This window comes from Ceratina calcarata, unplaced genomic scaffold (genome assembly GCF_001652005.2).
Source record: "Ceratina calcarata isolate Rehan_Ccalc_2016 unplaced genomic scaffold, ASM165200v1 scaffold551.2, whole genome shotgun sequence".
Taxonomy (NCBI): Eukaryota; Metazoa; Arthropoda; class Insecta; order Hymenoptera; family Apidae; genus Ceratina; species Ceratina calcarata.
Genome location: NW_017176693.1, coordinates 1,134,960 through 1,151,172, shown reverse-complemented (window position 1 = coordinate 1,151,172; position 16,213 = coordinate 1,134,960). Strand labels below are relative to the sequence as shown.

The 16,213-nt window shown below is 42.9% G+C and overlaps 1 protein-coding gene across 1 annotated transcript in view; it reads right to left on the bottom strand.

Annotated features, from left to right (window-relative positions):
* LOC108628933 (uncharacterized) overlaps positions 1–6,038 on the bottom strand; it is a 10,061-nt gene extending 4,023 nt beyond the window's left edge. The window contains exons 1-2 of the mRNA XM_018031166.2: positions 5,511–6,038; positions 3,355–3,477 (exon numbers count right to left, since the gene is read on the bottom strand). Of these exons, the coding sequence (XP_017886655.1) occupies positions 3,355–3,477; positions 5,511–5,638 (251 nt within the window). The 5' untranslated portion in view covers positions 5,639–6,038. The remainder of the gene's footprint in view (positions 1–3,354; positions 3,478–5,510) is intronic.
* Positions 6,039–16,213: the final 10,175 nt, after the last annotated feature.

Sequence of the window (16,213 nt, the reverse complement as noted above, 5' to 3'; positions counted from 1 at the left end):
CGGAAAAATCGAAAAATTTTTGTTGTTGTTTATTATTAGCAATGTTCTTCCGACGTCTGATTTCTTTTTAAAAAATGCGTTTCTAAAGTGCATAAACCTTTGGGATTGACTGTACAGCCAATACATCGTTAATTGTACTATGCATGATGCAGAGATGTCAATGACAATGGCACGGTTGAAAGACGAAACAAAGTCTCAACGAACACGGGTCGTCGAGAAATCGGGAGTTGGGATAAACTTTCAGTCACGACGGGATTCGCGCGGTGTCACGGAGAGAACCCGTTGACCCACGTTCGTAAAAGATCGTTAAGCCGGCTGGCAAAAATCTTCCGCATTCAATGGAACATCACTCGTGGCTCAACGTACCGGGCATATGCTTTTAATGAACGAAATTATTTACGGGCAATTTTCTTTCTCATCGTGAATCTCTCTCGGCGCTCTTTCCGCCCGTCCGGAGACTAGACGCACGAGTTTAACTCGATCACGCGTGTCGCACGTGTTTCGAAAGTGTAAAAGGATGCGTGATGCGTGCCGGCGTGACGAATCGTCGAGCGTGCAATCATCGGGTACAAATTATTATTCGTCGCGCCTTATCGCGTCAGAAAATAGTTGAGAGTTGTGTAAAGCGTGGTCGAATAGCGCAACGGCTGCGGCGCCACGCGATTCATCCTCGCTTATCGCTACTACAAAAATCGCGGTTCACACACCGATGACTCGTCATTACTGGCGTTTGCGTTTACAGATGCAACTCGACGTAGATTTCCGTGTGGAACGTCGCAATTTATGGTTCGTTCTCCGTTTAGATTTTTGGCGACGGTACAGAGCGGCAGTCGCGTCCAATATAATTTTACACGAACCCGCGATGCGTCAATTTTCGATGGTATTCTGAAGATCTCCAATTGAACTGTTCTCTGCAAAACGGATTCCTGAAGTTTCCGTTCTACGAAGCGGCAGGCAGCGTCGTAACGTCGAGTCGGTCGGATCCTCTGGGAGTTCTCGCGTTTCCCCGCGTAATTGCGCGAAATTCCCGGTGGTCGTTCGATCCCTGCGCGCAAGATTTCCCGACGAACGAACTTGGACGGTAAATTGTTTCACGGACTCGTCGGTCATCGCGAGATTCCGATACGCGAAGGCCCCGTCGATTTGCATCAGTGATTTCGTTTCGAATCGCGCAACACGAACAGTCATCGTTTTAAAAATAAGATCCTCCTTCCCGGTTCGCGCAGCGGCGATCTCGTAGTTTGTGAACAGACGTAAGAAGAAGACGACGTTCTCTTCTCTCGCGCAAAGCTGACCTCTTGCCCGGATTCTTAATTCTTCCGGTCCTGTTTCGAGAATCGATTGGCGCGTTCAACGAGTGGAAAAACGAACTGTCACGTATCCGAGAGACGAAAATGGGGCAGGGAGAGACACCGGGAAACTCGTTCGGAGTGCAAATGTTGGCACATCGAAACGCGAATAAAAGGCGAATCGTTGGCTTTATCCGGTTTTAAGCAAATTTTCTCTACCGTCGACGAGGCAACGTGTCCGAATAGAAATTTATTCGAAGGGCATCCGGTGCCCGGAAGATAACCGGGTTACAGCGTCAGGAGCTCCATTAGCGTTCCCTGTGCCATTCTTCGCGCCCGAATCGTCCTGATTATATTATACTATTTGCGTACGCGAACGACACGTGACGAGAACTGTTCTCTCAACAAAAGTTACAATTATGTCGAATCGTGTTGCGATCGAGACATCGTTAATTATACAACGTTCATATTAATTACACTGGTGTTGGTAACCGTGAGCAGCTATATACGCGTTATGATCCCCACGGGTTTCAACCATGTGCTTCTGCACTTCCCGTAGGCGAAAAATGAAAAATTTACATTGTAATTTGCACTTTAGCGAGAGTTCATTTGACAAAATGATGACGGTGCATTCATTATTCGAATTTCTATTATCAGAATGCCCCTCTCCAGTGATACATTTTGCATTCTGTTTGCCTTTGAAACGAGAACATGATCCTTGCCTGTGGCGTAGAACGTAGAACAACGACGTGCTACATAATTTTACGTAAATTTAAACATCCGTTAAAAAGGTTATTGCATCTTGAGTTCTCGTGCCGAACGACAGAGTTTTGATTTGACTCGTGAAAAAACATGAATCCAACAATGACGGAATTTTGTAATTTAGTATAATTCTTAATACACGATTTAAGTTGCAAGTCGCGTACAGTCCGATCAAAAAATACCAAAACTGTGTGTCAGAATATTAGAAATTGTTAAGAATTCTTTATGACTGAAAACAGAGAATCGAATAGAAATAAAATATGTTCCTTTCGATGTTTCCAAAACACAGAAACTATTTTTAACTGAAAATACAAATAGGGAACCATCTATTTTCGAATTTTATTTATACAAGAATAACACACGTACGAAGAATGTTTAAATAATGACGAACGTGTGGTCGATTCTCGGCAGGATTTTTACATGAGTAGAGCACGTAGGGAGAAAGTTATTTTATTTGAAAATATACTGTGCTCCGTTAGTTAATCGTATATTTCCACCTCTATCTAGAGAATAGAGGGAACGTTATTTTCCCCGATATCAATTTCAAAACCCCTACGGCTCTTGCGGCCCCAAAAAATAACACGGCCGAGCATCCGGTCCAAACACTCGTATATTCTCATTGGTCGACAATTTCTACGGCAGAGCGAGAATTACTTGGCCAGGACACGGTGTTAATAACGTTCTCTAGAAAATGTTACGGTCGGCCGTTCTTTCGTGTTTATTCGTGGCGGTCACCCCTGCCGACCACCACGTTAGAGGGTAGTTCTCGCCCCTGTCACGCGGACGCGAAGCAACAAGTTGAATTTCAATGCCGACGTGGCTCGTAGCTACGTGCGCCCCATTTTCGCGATATGACGAGAAACGAAGATCTGGAAATTAGGGAAATCCGGGACTCGCGGTATCGTCGCTCGGCGATGAACCGAGGGGTTCCTCGCGGTATCTCGTCCGTCTACAGTGGTCACGCCGAACTCGAATGGGCATCGTTACGTAAAATCCGATTACAGTCGCTCACCGGGGAGGTCATCGTTTCTCGACGCGCTAATTTATACGGACACACACACACGTCTGAACTAATTTCTGAACGAGTTCCCACGGCCTTGAATGAACGATAAGGCTCGACGACGATTGACCTCGCATAGAGATCCTAGATCGTTGATGACGAAGCTTCGTTATAATTAGAAAACATCATTTATCCGACGTTTATCGCTGCGTTCGTCAGACAAACTATCGTACGCATAAATTACGTACTACGATTTTGGCTCGATTGACGATGAACGATTAGGGAGTTGACGCGATTACTCACATCTTGTCTGGATCCAGAACACCGAATGCAACTGGAACCGTGACCACTTTTCCTCTGACATTCTGTAGCCCCAAAAGCGTCTCTATCTCGGCCAATCGTTGATCCGACACACGCCTCTGTCTGCTGCAAAACGAACACATAATCATTATTAACAGGACATTAGTTTTAGCCGTACGTAAACTAATCGAAGATCAGATTTCTGTACCGATAGAAGTTGCGGTCGTGAATCATTCTAATTAACATGGCACACACGAAACGTGTGAACGTCAGCGTCGATTAACTTTTGCGATAAACGCTGGTAAAAATAGAAGCGCCGTTTTATCGAGGGAATCCAGAGAATATTTTTAACTGCGACTTTGATTAAAACGAGATTGATGAGTCAGACGATCGTAAATAATTAATCAGTTTATAATTAATTAGTTGTCGTTAAACTGTCGTTAAACTGTCGTTAAACTGTGGAAAAATGTCCCGACTCCCGATAAATATCTTGTTACACGTTCGTTACATTACTGCCCGACATGTATTATACTTGCGATACCTCGATAAGGAGAAATCTTACGATTATCTGTAGGAAAAATACTAGTGGCAGTAATGATCGTTCCAAGTTCAAACGATACACGTAGAAACAGGGAAGGTGCATTATGTTCGCTTAATTCAATTAGACCGAGATTTAACCGAGAACGGTGAGTATCGTATGAAGTCAATTATGAGCATTGACGAACGAGGAGATGAGAAAGCGTTTGGAATGTGGCAAAGAATATGTTTAATGCACCTGTCGGAGTTGGGAATTCGTCTTACGTCGTTCTGAGTTATGATCCGTCTCTCTTAAAAAGTCTCGTTTAAACCGGAGCGGGGAATTATCATTAAACATTATCACCGGAACTGGAAAAGAGAAAACGAGTAGTCGGAGGCTCGTCGAGATCGTTGAGACTTAGATAATCGGTCACGGACACTTGACGCGATGACTTGCATGACGACGGTCAAGACAAATAATCACGGTGAAGCAAAGTTTCGCGGGAGTCGCGAAATCGTTCCCGAGGAGAACCGGCCGGCACGGGCCGTCGTCTTTGCAGATCGAATTTGCAACCTGTTGCGAATTCAATGTTCCCCGTGTTCTCCTCCCTCTTGCCTCGTTAACGTCGTTCGCGTTTAATCGTCCGTTTCGAATCGAGGATCGATGATTCGAGAACGAAGACAGAGAAACTCTAAAAATTATCGAAACTCGACGAATGCTCATCGAGTTCATCTTGAGTGTCGCACCTGGCGTGAATCGCTTCGTCAAAAAGGTTTTGCGACGCGATAACAAGAAATTCATATCGTCGGTGACGTAAAAGGGTAACTGCGATGATATTACAAGCCGTAGGTATAATACCGTGTTTGCTGATCGTCGTCAATTTCGTATCTTCAATCGAATGCTAATCTCTCGATACACGCGAGACAAAGCTCTCGTTATCATCCGGTCCCGTTATCGATGTTCGTGGGAGTCCCCATAGAGGAGGAGCAAAAGGAGAAGGTCTCAATCGAAATCCGTCGCCTACCCTCGTCGAAAATACCTTTCGTCTCCCGACCTGTTGAACGAGCCGACGACGCTCTCCAGGGACGCTGTGCAGAGATGCGACGAAAGTCGTCGCGAAGCGGACGAACACGAATTCGATAAAGTTAATCGGACAGATCGCGATCGGATTCGAGGTTCGAAAGCGTTCGCATGACGTCGTCGTCGTCGGTTTTTTCCCTTTTGAGAGCAAAGGAAAATTTTTCACGGGAAACACGCGACGTTCGACGGGTGTTATATTGTCGAGGAACAAACTGTTTCTAAACGAAATAAATCGAAAGCAGTCATTAGCGTTTGGAGAGAAAGTTTCTACAGAGAAACAGTGGTGGGTCATCCCCATAGAATACTAATTCGAGGCCAGCCTTTTTATTTAAAGCTACGTCAGTGGAACTTGGTATCATAGCAATAGTACTCTGTGGAACCATTTGAAAGTAACAATTTTCTATGGTCGTCATCATCATCACCGACTATTTAGGACTCTGAAATTTTTTCCGCCGCAGAACACGAGCAATTTTTATTTAGGAAATTGGTGTACGATTCGAATGAATAGATTTGAAAGTGCTGTTTCACGAATCGAAAGAACTCACAGAGTTCGGGTAGTTACCTGAGCAGAGATGGTGGCCTGGCGTAGGTCGATCCCGGCATCAGGATCACGTTCAGCGTGCACGACACCATTAAAATCGTGGTCAAGCCGGTGCGCGATGCCGTGAAGCTCTTCGTATTTTTCACCATCGCGATGGAAGTAACGAGATCGGGCGAAACAAAAACTGAAACGACTCCAAGGGACACGGTCCTCGGTGCACAACCCTCGACACTACCGATATTTCTTCTTCACGAAAAACTGAACTTGTCTCCAGCGATTCGATCGTCGCTCGTGCCTCGGGAACAAAAAAATTGATAATCGCCTGAGCCTGTCGATACGGCTGGTCCTTTTGTCGCTTTTGTCTCTTGGTGAACTGTACCGTAGCTTCGCCCGCTTCGAGTATATATACCCGAAGAGAGCAGTGCCGCCCGGCTTCGCCCCTCCACCGGGACGCGTACCCCACTCGGAATCCTCCCTCACTTTTCTGCTCCGACTTTTCCCTGAATTCACCTTTTCCACCTTTATGCTTCGTCACCAGACGCGACCAGATAAGAGAGATAACCGTGAGAAAAAAGGGGCCACGGTGCGTCTTCCACCATCGATTGAAATTCGCGGATCACGCCAGAGACCCGCCGATCACGGTGCACATGCGTGACGTGCCCGAGCTCCGTCCGGATTTTCGAGTATCGCGATTACAATAAAGGCCAGATGCGTTTTTTTATAATTAAAACTCGAGTCACAGATCGGTCGACTTGTTGACAGGATTTTTCAATTCCTCCGTTTCTGTCCGCTTGCGTGACAAGTTTTTGCCGAAACGAGAGTCGACGTGGTTCGATAGGTCTTTAACGATCGAAAATGTCGGCCCGATCGAATGGTAACCAACAGGTACGACTTGTACGGCCTGACGGATCGGTCACGATGAATCATCAGGGAGATTCTGACTCGGTGATTTAGGGAAGGGTTACGAGTGATTTGGATCTGGTTGCGCCAATGGTGAAAGCTTTGAATTCGTTCGAGTCAATGACGTTTTCAATTACGATTTACTAGATATAAAATTCGAAGAAACGCGCGTGAGTCGTTCTCGGTATCGCTCGGTGAACGAAATTACAAAATAGGCAAAGCGATTCGGTATTCGAAATTGGTGGGTAACGGCGAAACAGGTATGTCTATGTATAACCGAATGATTCAGTAGCTTTATGGAAACTTCTTTTAGATCTTGACGTAACAAATTTCGCAATTCAGTGCAACGGTTCCATTGGGAAAATTTTGACGTGATTGCAAATCGTGTCGCGCGGAGTTTTCCTGTCGAAGATGGGAATGACTGCGCGCTACCTGTATTTACCTTGATCGGTGCTTCAGTGTCAATGTTTCTAGGATTGCGCGACGAATGATGTGAACGTTTTATCAATCTGATCTGAAACAATACGGACGATCGGAATGCGGAGTTACGAATGGATAGTTGGTTGTTTATCTGCGAACTCATTTTTGTTTTTTGCCACGAATGTTACGACACAATTCATTGTCGCCGCGTCTATTGTACTAAATTCATTTGTTCATGGCCATTGTCAATATGCCGGATTCGTCTACCTCTTTATCTCAGTTCTGACACCTCCGTTTCACTCAAATACTGACCTCTCGAAAAAATTATCGTTACAAGTTATATAAGGTTGTGTGAGTCTGCATTGTCTACGTGTCCTACAGTTCGTACTTTTCCGTACTTTTCCGTACTTTTCCGTACTTTTCATTGTATGCCTTAAGTATTATCCTCGAACATTATCGTGACATTGCTTCAACTTTAAAATATTCTTAAATCGTGTATCAAGAATTATAGAATATTACAAAGATTGGAGATTTGTTTTGGAACCCAATTGGAAATTGAGAAATTCGAAGATCTCGAATCGAACGAAATCGTAAGATGTACCTACGTTCACCCAAGTATTTTTCGAAATCTCTTATGTTAAATCGTTTGCCATCGCGAGTGCCGCTCTGTCAGACTTAAACGCATCAGCCATCGGGGATTCCACGAGCGTCGGTTACTCGGCACACAATAAATCGCGCTAATGGCCTATAACGGGTGCGTTCGGTTGCAAATGCGATCAGTCACTCTAAAGAGACAACGGATCGGATGATGAGCGATTACCGCTGCACGTTACAACGATAATTCCTACGAATCGTGGAGATCTCTGCTAATGATTAATCGATTTATCGATTCGATAGCGCAGTTATTTCGTTTGCCGTTCTCAATTACGGGAACCCGTCCTCCTCTCGCTGTACTCATTAGTCAACTCTGATTCGAATTTATGTTCGTTCATCGTTTATCTTTATTCCTCGGTGCATAAATTATTTTTTCGCAATGAGAATCGCTGATCGTGATACCGAGAGCACGTCTGTTTAGCCTCTAGTTCGGATGAGAAATTTTTGAGGCAGGCTATTCTCGGACGAAAAGGGCATTGTTTTTGACGATGCGCTTCGCACCTTGGACCTGTTGTCTGGAATCCTGTTTAAATAATAGCGGTACATATCTGCGTGCTGGCCATGTTTCGCATTCATTTTCGACATACCGGTGGTAAATAAGAGCCTTCTCCAGGAATTTCTCGTTCTCGATGGTTTCTGAACAAGTACAGTGAGCAATGTAATCTTTCGAGTAGGGTATCATTCGAGAGACGAAAAAAGAGAAACGAGAGAGAACACTGTTTTCCAGAATTATTTATTTGTACGTTTTAGAAAAAGTCATGCGAAATTTTATAAAAATGTACTGAGAATGAACAATGATCATAAGAAGTGGAAAAGAAGTAATTTTTACCACCCTTGGTAGATCCAGTGTTAAAGGATGCGTAAGTAGTGTGCGCTCTCATCGTTTTATGTCGACCATCAATTACGACACAGAGAGTCGGGTGAATTAATTTGACCGGGCTACGAAGAGGATGTTCACGTAGCGAAGCTTTCTAAATCAAGAATTCGGACGATCTGACGTCATTGAGAAAAGTTTGAGAAAATCCATCGAATCATTCGTCATTGCCGTTACTTGGATCTGAATCATCCTCGTTTGTGTACACAATGAGACGATCGAACCTAAATCGTTTCTTTCCCGATATCTGCTACGCGTCGACGTCTGATCACGTACATTATTTTTCAAACGCCTACAGTGATTGTCCACGCGATGCGATAAGCCGTCGAGTGCTTCCTTCGTAATTGTACTTTGACGAAAGGTGTAAATCTTGTTGATTTTATCAGAGATCTTGTCTAACGAATAAACGTACGTGCACGAGCTCATAAATTTACATCTCATTACGTGAAACAGACAAGACGGGAGAATAACTTGCTTCTTTTTTTTTCCTCTCTATGAATACACTCAAAATTAATCGATTCTGCATGACAATTTTCACGATACTGTTGGAATAATACGTCTCCAGTACACCAACTGGAGTTGCTGAGAAAACTTTCCCAAGTAGTAGACGTCTGCGAAGCGTAGTCATTTGAATATCGTTCAATACGAAAATGTTCGTTCGGTGTCGAGAGGAAGGTGAGAAATGAGCGGCGATTCAGATCGAAGTGTAGAACGTTTTTGAGCCATAAAGACGAGATTAATTTTCTTGAAACTGTACTCCGACGAATTTACCAAAAAGAAAAAAAAGAATAGACGAGACGTTTGTCCGGAGCATTTCGTGGATCGAGAGATTCATACTTATACGATAACGTTTGCCATGACCGTAACGTCGTTCGATACATTGCCAAAGTTACCGGGACCCAGATATAAAAAATATTCCTCTTGCCCTAAATAAGTTCCGCCACGTGGCGGGTGGGTGCGAACGCGCGACGGCAGCGTACTCACGCATACGTTATCCGCGTACCGAAATTATATTAACTCGGCACGGTGGAAATTCACTTGGTCCCTTCGACGAAAAGTTCCTTTCCAAGTTCACGTTCGAACGAGTTCTCGTACCTATAAATCGGATAAGAGTCCTTTCCGATGGCTCCTCTCGTGCCCACGGCGTACTTGAAATTCCTCGCACGCCCGCTCTCTGTCTCCAAGTGTCTTTGTAGAGAATCGTTAATCGCTCCGATGATCCGTCGTTCGAATCGACCGTCGAAATTAAATGTGAGGACAGAGTTTGGAGCTGACACTATGTTCGATATCGTCGACGAATTACGTCGTCATCAGAAGATCAAGTGCAATTTTAATATTAGCGAGAAAAAAGATACATAAGAAGATCATATAAATTTCCTATCGTTCGTGAAACGAACACCGAGACTTTGAACTTTGTACACGGAACCGCGTAACGTCGGCAAACACGTTCCGATTTAAGACCCAAAGGTCCAGCATGCGCCGCGTAAATTCGATTCTTGAGAAAGGTAAATTATGAATGCGGATGAAAAAAGTGTACAACGATTTCCTATTAAACAGAGTGAGAACACGGTCTTTTGATGGTTGAACGATGAAACGTCTTAATGTTAAACGTTATTCCATAACATCGGCCGTCGTTCACGACTTAAATCTTAAACGGATCGTTCAATGAACTTTTTTCCGTACGTTTTATTTTTAGTCGATGCCAGATCTGAAAATAGAAAACGGTACGAGGATGAGCACCGTAAAAAATCGTTTTGCACAGAAATTCCAATCGGTTCCTGCGTTCGTTATGCAAAATTAACTTTCAGAACGTAAGACACATTGACATTTATAGATGTTCCACGAACGTTTTGGTCAAGGATCGATCGGACGTGTTATTTTTAGACACGCGTTTCATGCTTTCGTTCTATCTTTGTCTTTCAGAAATTCCTGTACATCTCGTTTTATTCGCGCGAATCGTTGCGCATGATCGATCGACGAGAAGAAGCAGATTCGTTTTTACGAATTTCGGCGAGTCCCTACGTGGGCCAATCGAATAAAAGATACTTGACGTGACGTAGAATCGTGACGTTCACGTCCTGGTTTCGAGCAGATCGGCTCTCGTTCATAAGAAATGAAAGCACCATCGACGCGGTGTTTCGTTTTCAATCTTCCCTGAGGCATCTCCGGTGGACTTCCCAACGAGACGTCGCGTCGCGTCAGCAACACCTGCTTCTTGCATAACGCGAGTCCGTTCGACCATCGCTGGTCGTGGCCACCAAATTGTCTGGCTTAAAAATAATTTAGCTGAAACGTCACGACACGACGATTCATCTAGCTCATCTTCATCATTCATCGGCGTGTGTAGCACAGGGAATCCTCCGTATTTGTTTGTGTTTAACTCATTAAACGATTCGTCGTTAGATCGATCGATCCTCATAACGACCGTTACAAAAAATTAATTGGCATACGAATTAATCAGAAGAATTATTGTATCAAGTATTCATTATAATTATAATATCGTGCTGCGTAATGACGTGCAGGGCAAACGGGTCAACGGTCAACACGTGGGGTATTAGCAGAGAATCTCGGGACGCGTGCACAATCAGAACGCGTTCTTGCACGCTCATTCTTGCCCTACCAAACAATTCCACCTGGCGCCCATATACGCGTGTACTCTCGATAATGTCGCCTTCAAGTGGGATTAGTCACATTACGTATAACGCCCGATACTATCTATTCGATAAGCTTTCGTCCATGTTCCTCTTCTTCGTTTCGAGATATTCTTTCTTACACAAGTGTACGTCAAGTTGTCCGCCTGTACTTTCCGATGAATCACGGTCCGATTCTAGTTTGTCAATTCAATTTTCTCGATTTAACACGAATCGCAATTCCGTCGGATTTGTTCACAAGACCCTCCGACCATCGGGTTCAATGACGTTTCTCAGCTAGACGAATAAACGAGTGTCTCGATCTTCGACTGAGCGTTTGTCAATTGGCGTTTAGAACGTAATTTTCATTATTTTTATCTCACGTATTTTCTAAAAGAAATTTTCTTTTCGGACATGATTACGCGCTCCTTACGTGTTCAGATTGTTGGGCGTTGTAGGGCGAGCAAAAAAGTTCGAGCACTTAAGATAACATTTACGTGAAATACAATCGTCTATTATCTAACACCCGTTTAAGATTCGAAAGTTTACATGCAAAAACCAAGTGACAAACAGGTTACGATCGTTCTTTAGACTTTGACAAGTTTTATTACCCTGTAATTGATATCGAGTATTCAGAATTATAAAAAGTCACAGAACTCCGTCATCGTTGCATTCACACTTTTTCATAAATGAAATCAAAATTCTGTCATCCGATTTAAGAATTAAAGATGCAATAACTTTTTTAATAGGCTCGCAAAACTTGTAAGATTTTGTACAGTACATTCATTAATGTAACATCTAGTAACTGTTAAAATTTCAATGCTTCGTCATTGTTTTTACGAGTTCATACAACCGGGCTAGCGCACGGGTCTGATGCGATCTTAAGACGGGTCAGCGACATTGAAATAAGAATGATTTTCGCCAGACTTACGTACGACGTGCACGTAATTTTCTATCGGGAGCGAGTGTTACATTTTCAGCGTCGGATCGAAGCGCATGTTTTACGTAAAAACTCGCTTCCCGCTTTCACCTTTCACTGTTTCAACGTCGGAAAGATGAATATTTCTTGGTAATTGAATTACATGCTTGTTTCCCGTAGCACGGTTTCCCGTTCGAGCGTATCACTGCATCGATAAGATCGTCAGTAGATCGTAAATCGCGCGGTCGTAAACTTCGTTCCTTCGTCTGTGCCCTTGTGCGTAAATCGATGTCTGTAATTATACGGTGCCGATCAGAGATCGACGTACGACAACGAGAGCAGAAGCTTTGTCGAAAGCTCGTCAGTGGCAGCAATTTTTCAAGCGTTCGATCACTGACTGTATAGGACCGTAAGTAGATGGTGATCTCTTTCGAACGACTCCTTGTCACTTGATACCGTTCTTACGCAGCAATATTAATAAAACCGACGAAATAGAAAACTTTCTTTCCTAGAAGAGTTTAATAAAAGATGTGAAACGTCGTTTGGGAACTTGCCGTTGCTCAACACCGAGACGTTCGTAGGCGTGCTGCCCGTTCAGGAATTCACAAGCGTTAATGTTCACTATTATCGGACCGCGCTCTAATCTCCATCGAACAATTTTCTGCCGAACGACAGGCGAATTAGATCGATCACTTTAGCAGCTCGTTTCGCGAAAGAATACTCGTTCGTACAACGACAACGCGTATACGTGGATCGTGCGTTTAATCGTTCTCTTCTGCCTGTTTGAAAATTCATTGATACGCCGGTCCAGCTAAATTCTCATTGGGACCGCATCACCGACGCATTTTATACGAAACAAGTAAAACCGTGTACGTATTAGTTCTCGACACACGGAAAAGGGATCCGCCTTTACTCAGAAATCTAACTATCTCGCTTGGCATTATGAAAAAGCGTGTTATCGAACGTTTTGGAAAAATTCCTCTCGCGTCTCTCTTTACTCTACGATACTCGGTTATTATATCTAGTCATATTTCGACGGGATGAGAACGACGCACTTGTGTAAACGAAGATACGGGTATGATAGTGCAAGAACGGCAACGGTACGCGCAACGTTACGTCAGGCAACGGCTAAAGACGAGATCGTTGGATAAATTTTTAATTATAATTTTTCCTGCGAAGCTTAAGTACACGAATCGTGTCCACTGATCGTGAGTCTCCGGCACCAACCATAAGTACGGGCGTACGTCACATACATCATTCTCTAAAAACTGCTGGATGATGATGACACGTTACGATTATCTATTTATCCTGCTACGTGTATTAATAGGTAATGATTACGCTATCTTCTGCACGATTGCGTTTGAGGCTCGACAGCCTGGCTAATCACGATTAATACGTGTCGTCATCTCTGTCGCCATCGTCGTTATCGCACCCAGACTCGAGGACGTAATCGACCAAGTTTTAATCGTCATTCTTGAAATATCGTTTAACGGTCGTACGATGCAGTCTGTATTGATGCATAGGATCCGTGGTCAAGAACGATCTGTCGGGCAAACGTTGTACAGAATTTTTATACAGACGATCTTACACGTTCCCCTTATTGATTTCTATAATTTATCGATCGGAAACTCGTGAATCTGAAAATTCGCGTAACCACTTGACAACGATGGGTCTTGCAAAGATATGACGACGATCCGTTTCATCGGGTCGAATTTCATGTCTCTCGTATAATCACGCGGACGAGTAATCGTGCCAAGTCTGCTTATAAATGATTAACAGTCAAATTATAAATAGAACGCAGACTTAAAAAAGCCTAGGAGTCTAGATACTATTATTTATTTGTGTCCGAACATTACGAGATGTTTGCGCGACGTTGCTATCGTCGGATTATCAAATCAAAGGAGTCCAAGTGCATGATCCCTTTAAATAGATTTGCGGTAGTCCCGGCGTGACAGATAAAACAGTAAATAAGTCCGTGTATCGTATAACAAATATCACCGGTACTAAATTTAGCATAAATGACCGGCATAGATAGACACGAATTGACCTAGTATATGTATTTAGTCAGAACGTGAAAGTGATCTTTTCTTCGAACTGATTTCATCGTGATCATAGGTGATAGTTACAATTCTCGTGTCTCGTGACGTTTTAGAGCAGGTATTTGAAACACGCGGCCCGCGGTTTAATATGTAATACTTAATATAGCCCTCGGTGGTTAACGGTGGTGGGAATTTGACATGCCTGTTTTTAAACGTTTTCCATTAGAGTCCGGCACCTTTTCCCTTGTCCGCGTATGTCCGGAGCTTTTTTCCTCTCCGTGAATTTCTTCGATCGAAAGATTTCTTGGGAGAAGAATGAGTGTCTGTTCGAAATCGATACGATCTGTGCGATTGAGAAATCCTGAAGCTAAACGATCCTATCGTACGTTCATAAAACGTAGCCTCGTATCACGCGTGAATTGAAACCATCGAGGTTACACCGGTGATCGTGCGTGCAATTCGGATCATCGACCAACCCCGATCTCGATTCCACGCGATGACCAGAACGATGAAATACGTTGGATAACCGTACGAATCCTCGTAATCATTTATTAAAAATATAAGCATTTTAAAGCAACATTTAAGGATTGTCGAGAATTCCCAGAAAACAAATTTTTTTGTGAAAAAAATGAAATTAAAATTCTAATCGAGACTTTTTATCAATGTATCGCGCTCGTTTTATACCGAGGAAAATACTTTTTATATACAAGTAATATGCATAAAGTCCGACCTTGTTTGTTCCTCAGTGTCAGTAGTAGGGGCAGTGGTTTCAACTGGAAAAGGTATTTAGAGAAGTGCAATGCTGGACCCAAGTGGCAGTAGTGCATGAAAGGTGCAACGGAAACTACGTAACGTGAAATCGTCCGTCGAACTCTCTCCGGCAAGAGGCACAGTGAGCAAACGGTAACTGGTAAGCGAGGATCATTGCGGATCCCTTGATATCCGCTCCAACTTTCGATTCGTACCTCCTTTAAATTGTTCGTGAAACTGTGCCCAGTGATTTTACGTTTTGTGATTTACATCGTTGATGATCATCACTATCACTGCTGAAACGATCAGACCGACCAATTTCTAATTTCTTACGATAACTGTTTCGCAAAATTTCTCATTATAAATCGTGTCATATACTTTTATGCTTCGACTACATGAACTCGCTGCGTAACATATGATACTAACAGTAAATCTGTCCGCTTTATTAATTTAAAAGATGAGAGACTCATCAGTTTGGTCACGGTATACGACATGTGTATATAAAATACTATATATGTGTCAGTTGTATTAATATAATATAATACAGTTCACGATGTGAAAATTTTATGAACCGTCGACTCTTGATCGTATAAATTTTTTTCCATTTTGGATCCTGCGATGCATACGTCATGTTAAATGCAGTCGATTATTATTGGAAGCCGTTTTGGAAGTCGTGGTTGCACGAGATTCAACGTCCGTAATGCGTGTCCCATTTCTCTGCTTTCGATTTCATCTTAATGGATGCGTTACGTGAATTCGCGAGTTCCGGCTTCCGTGGGGGCATGAAATTTCGGCAAACCGGTTCTCAATGCGAAAATTCCTGGCTCGACGAAACGAGGAAAAACGGTGGTTCTCGAGAGAGGAGAAGAGAAGGAAGAGGGAGAGTTTCGATTATACAACGCGAAAACGTGCAGCGGCGTCGTCGTTCCGCGGTAACACGGAAGAACTTTCTTCGACGCCGTTCACGCGGTGCCAGTTATACTTCCATCAACCCATTAAGTCTCAAGTGAAATAAGTCGAGTCTTACTACCAGTCAATAAAAACTATCACATATAATAACTCGTTCAAGCTGTTTCCATTGAAAAACAAGACGTTCCAGATCGTAATCAAGTCATAGTATACCACAGAAAAAATATTCTCGATTATATTTAGTCAAGGATAGTGAAATGAAAATGCCCAAGTCTGTTTTTATCTATTCAATTTTATTTAATATTAAACGGAGAGGTGAATAATTAACAATCGAATGGATAGACTTTGAGACTGGATCTACCAAGGGTGGTTAAAATAACTCGTTTCGCATTTCTTACAATCATTATTCATTTTCAGTGCATTCTGTTTTCTAAAATTTTGTATGACATATCCAAAATGTATGCAAAGAACTAGTTTTGTAAAACAGAGTTCTGTAAACAGTTCTTTTTCGTCTTCTTTATAGTTATTATATTATTGATGTTATTATCATTGTCAGTTTATTGTTCAGTTTTCACTCATAAAAATTGCTGTCTTTTCTTGAATAACTTATTAATTAATCGAGAAACAAG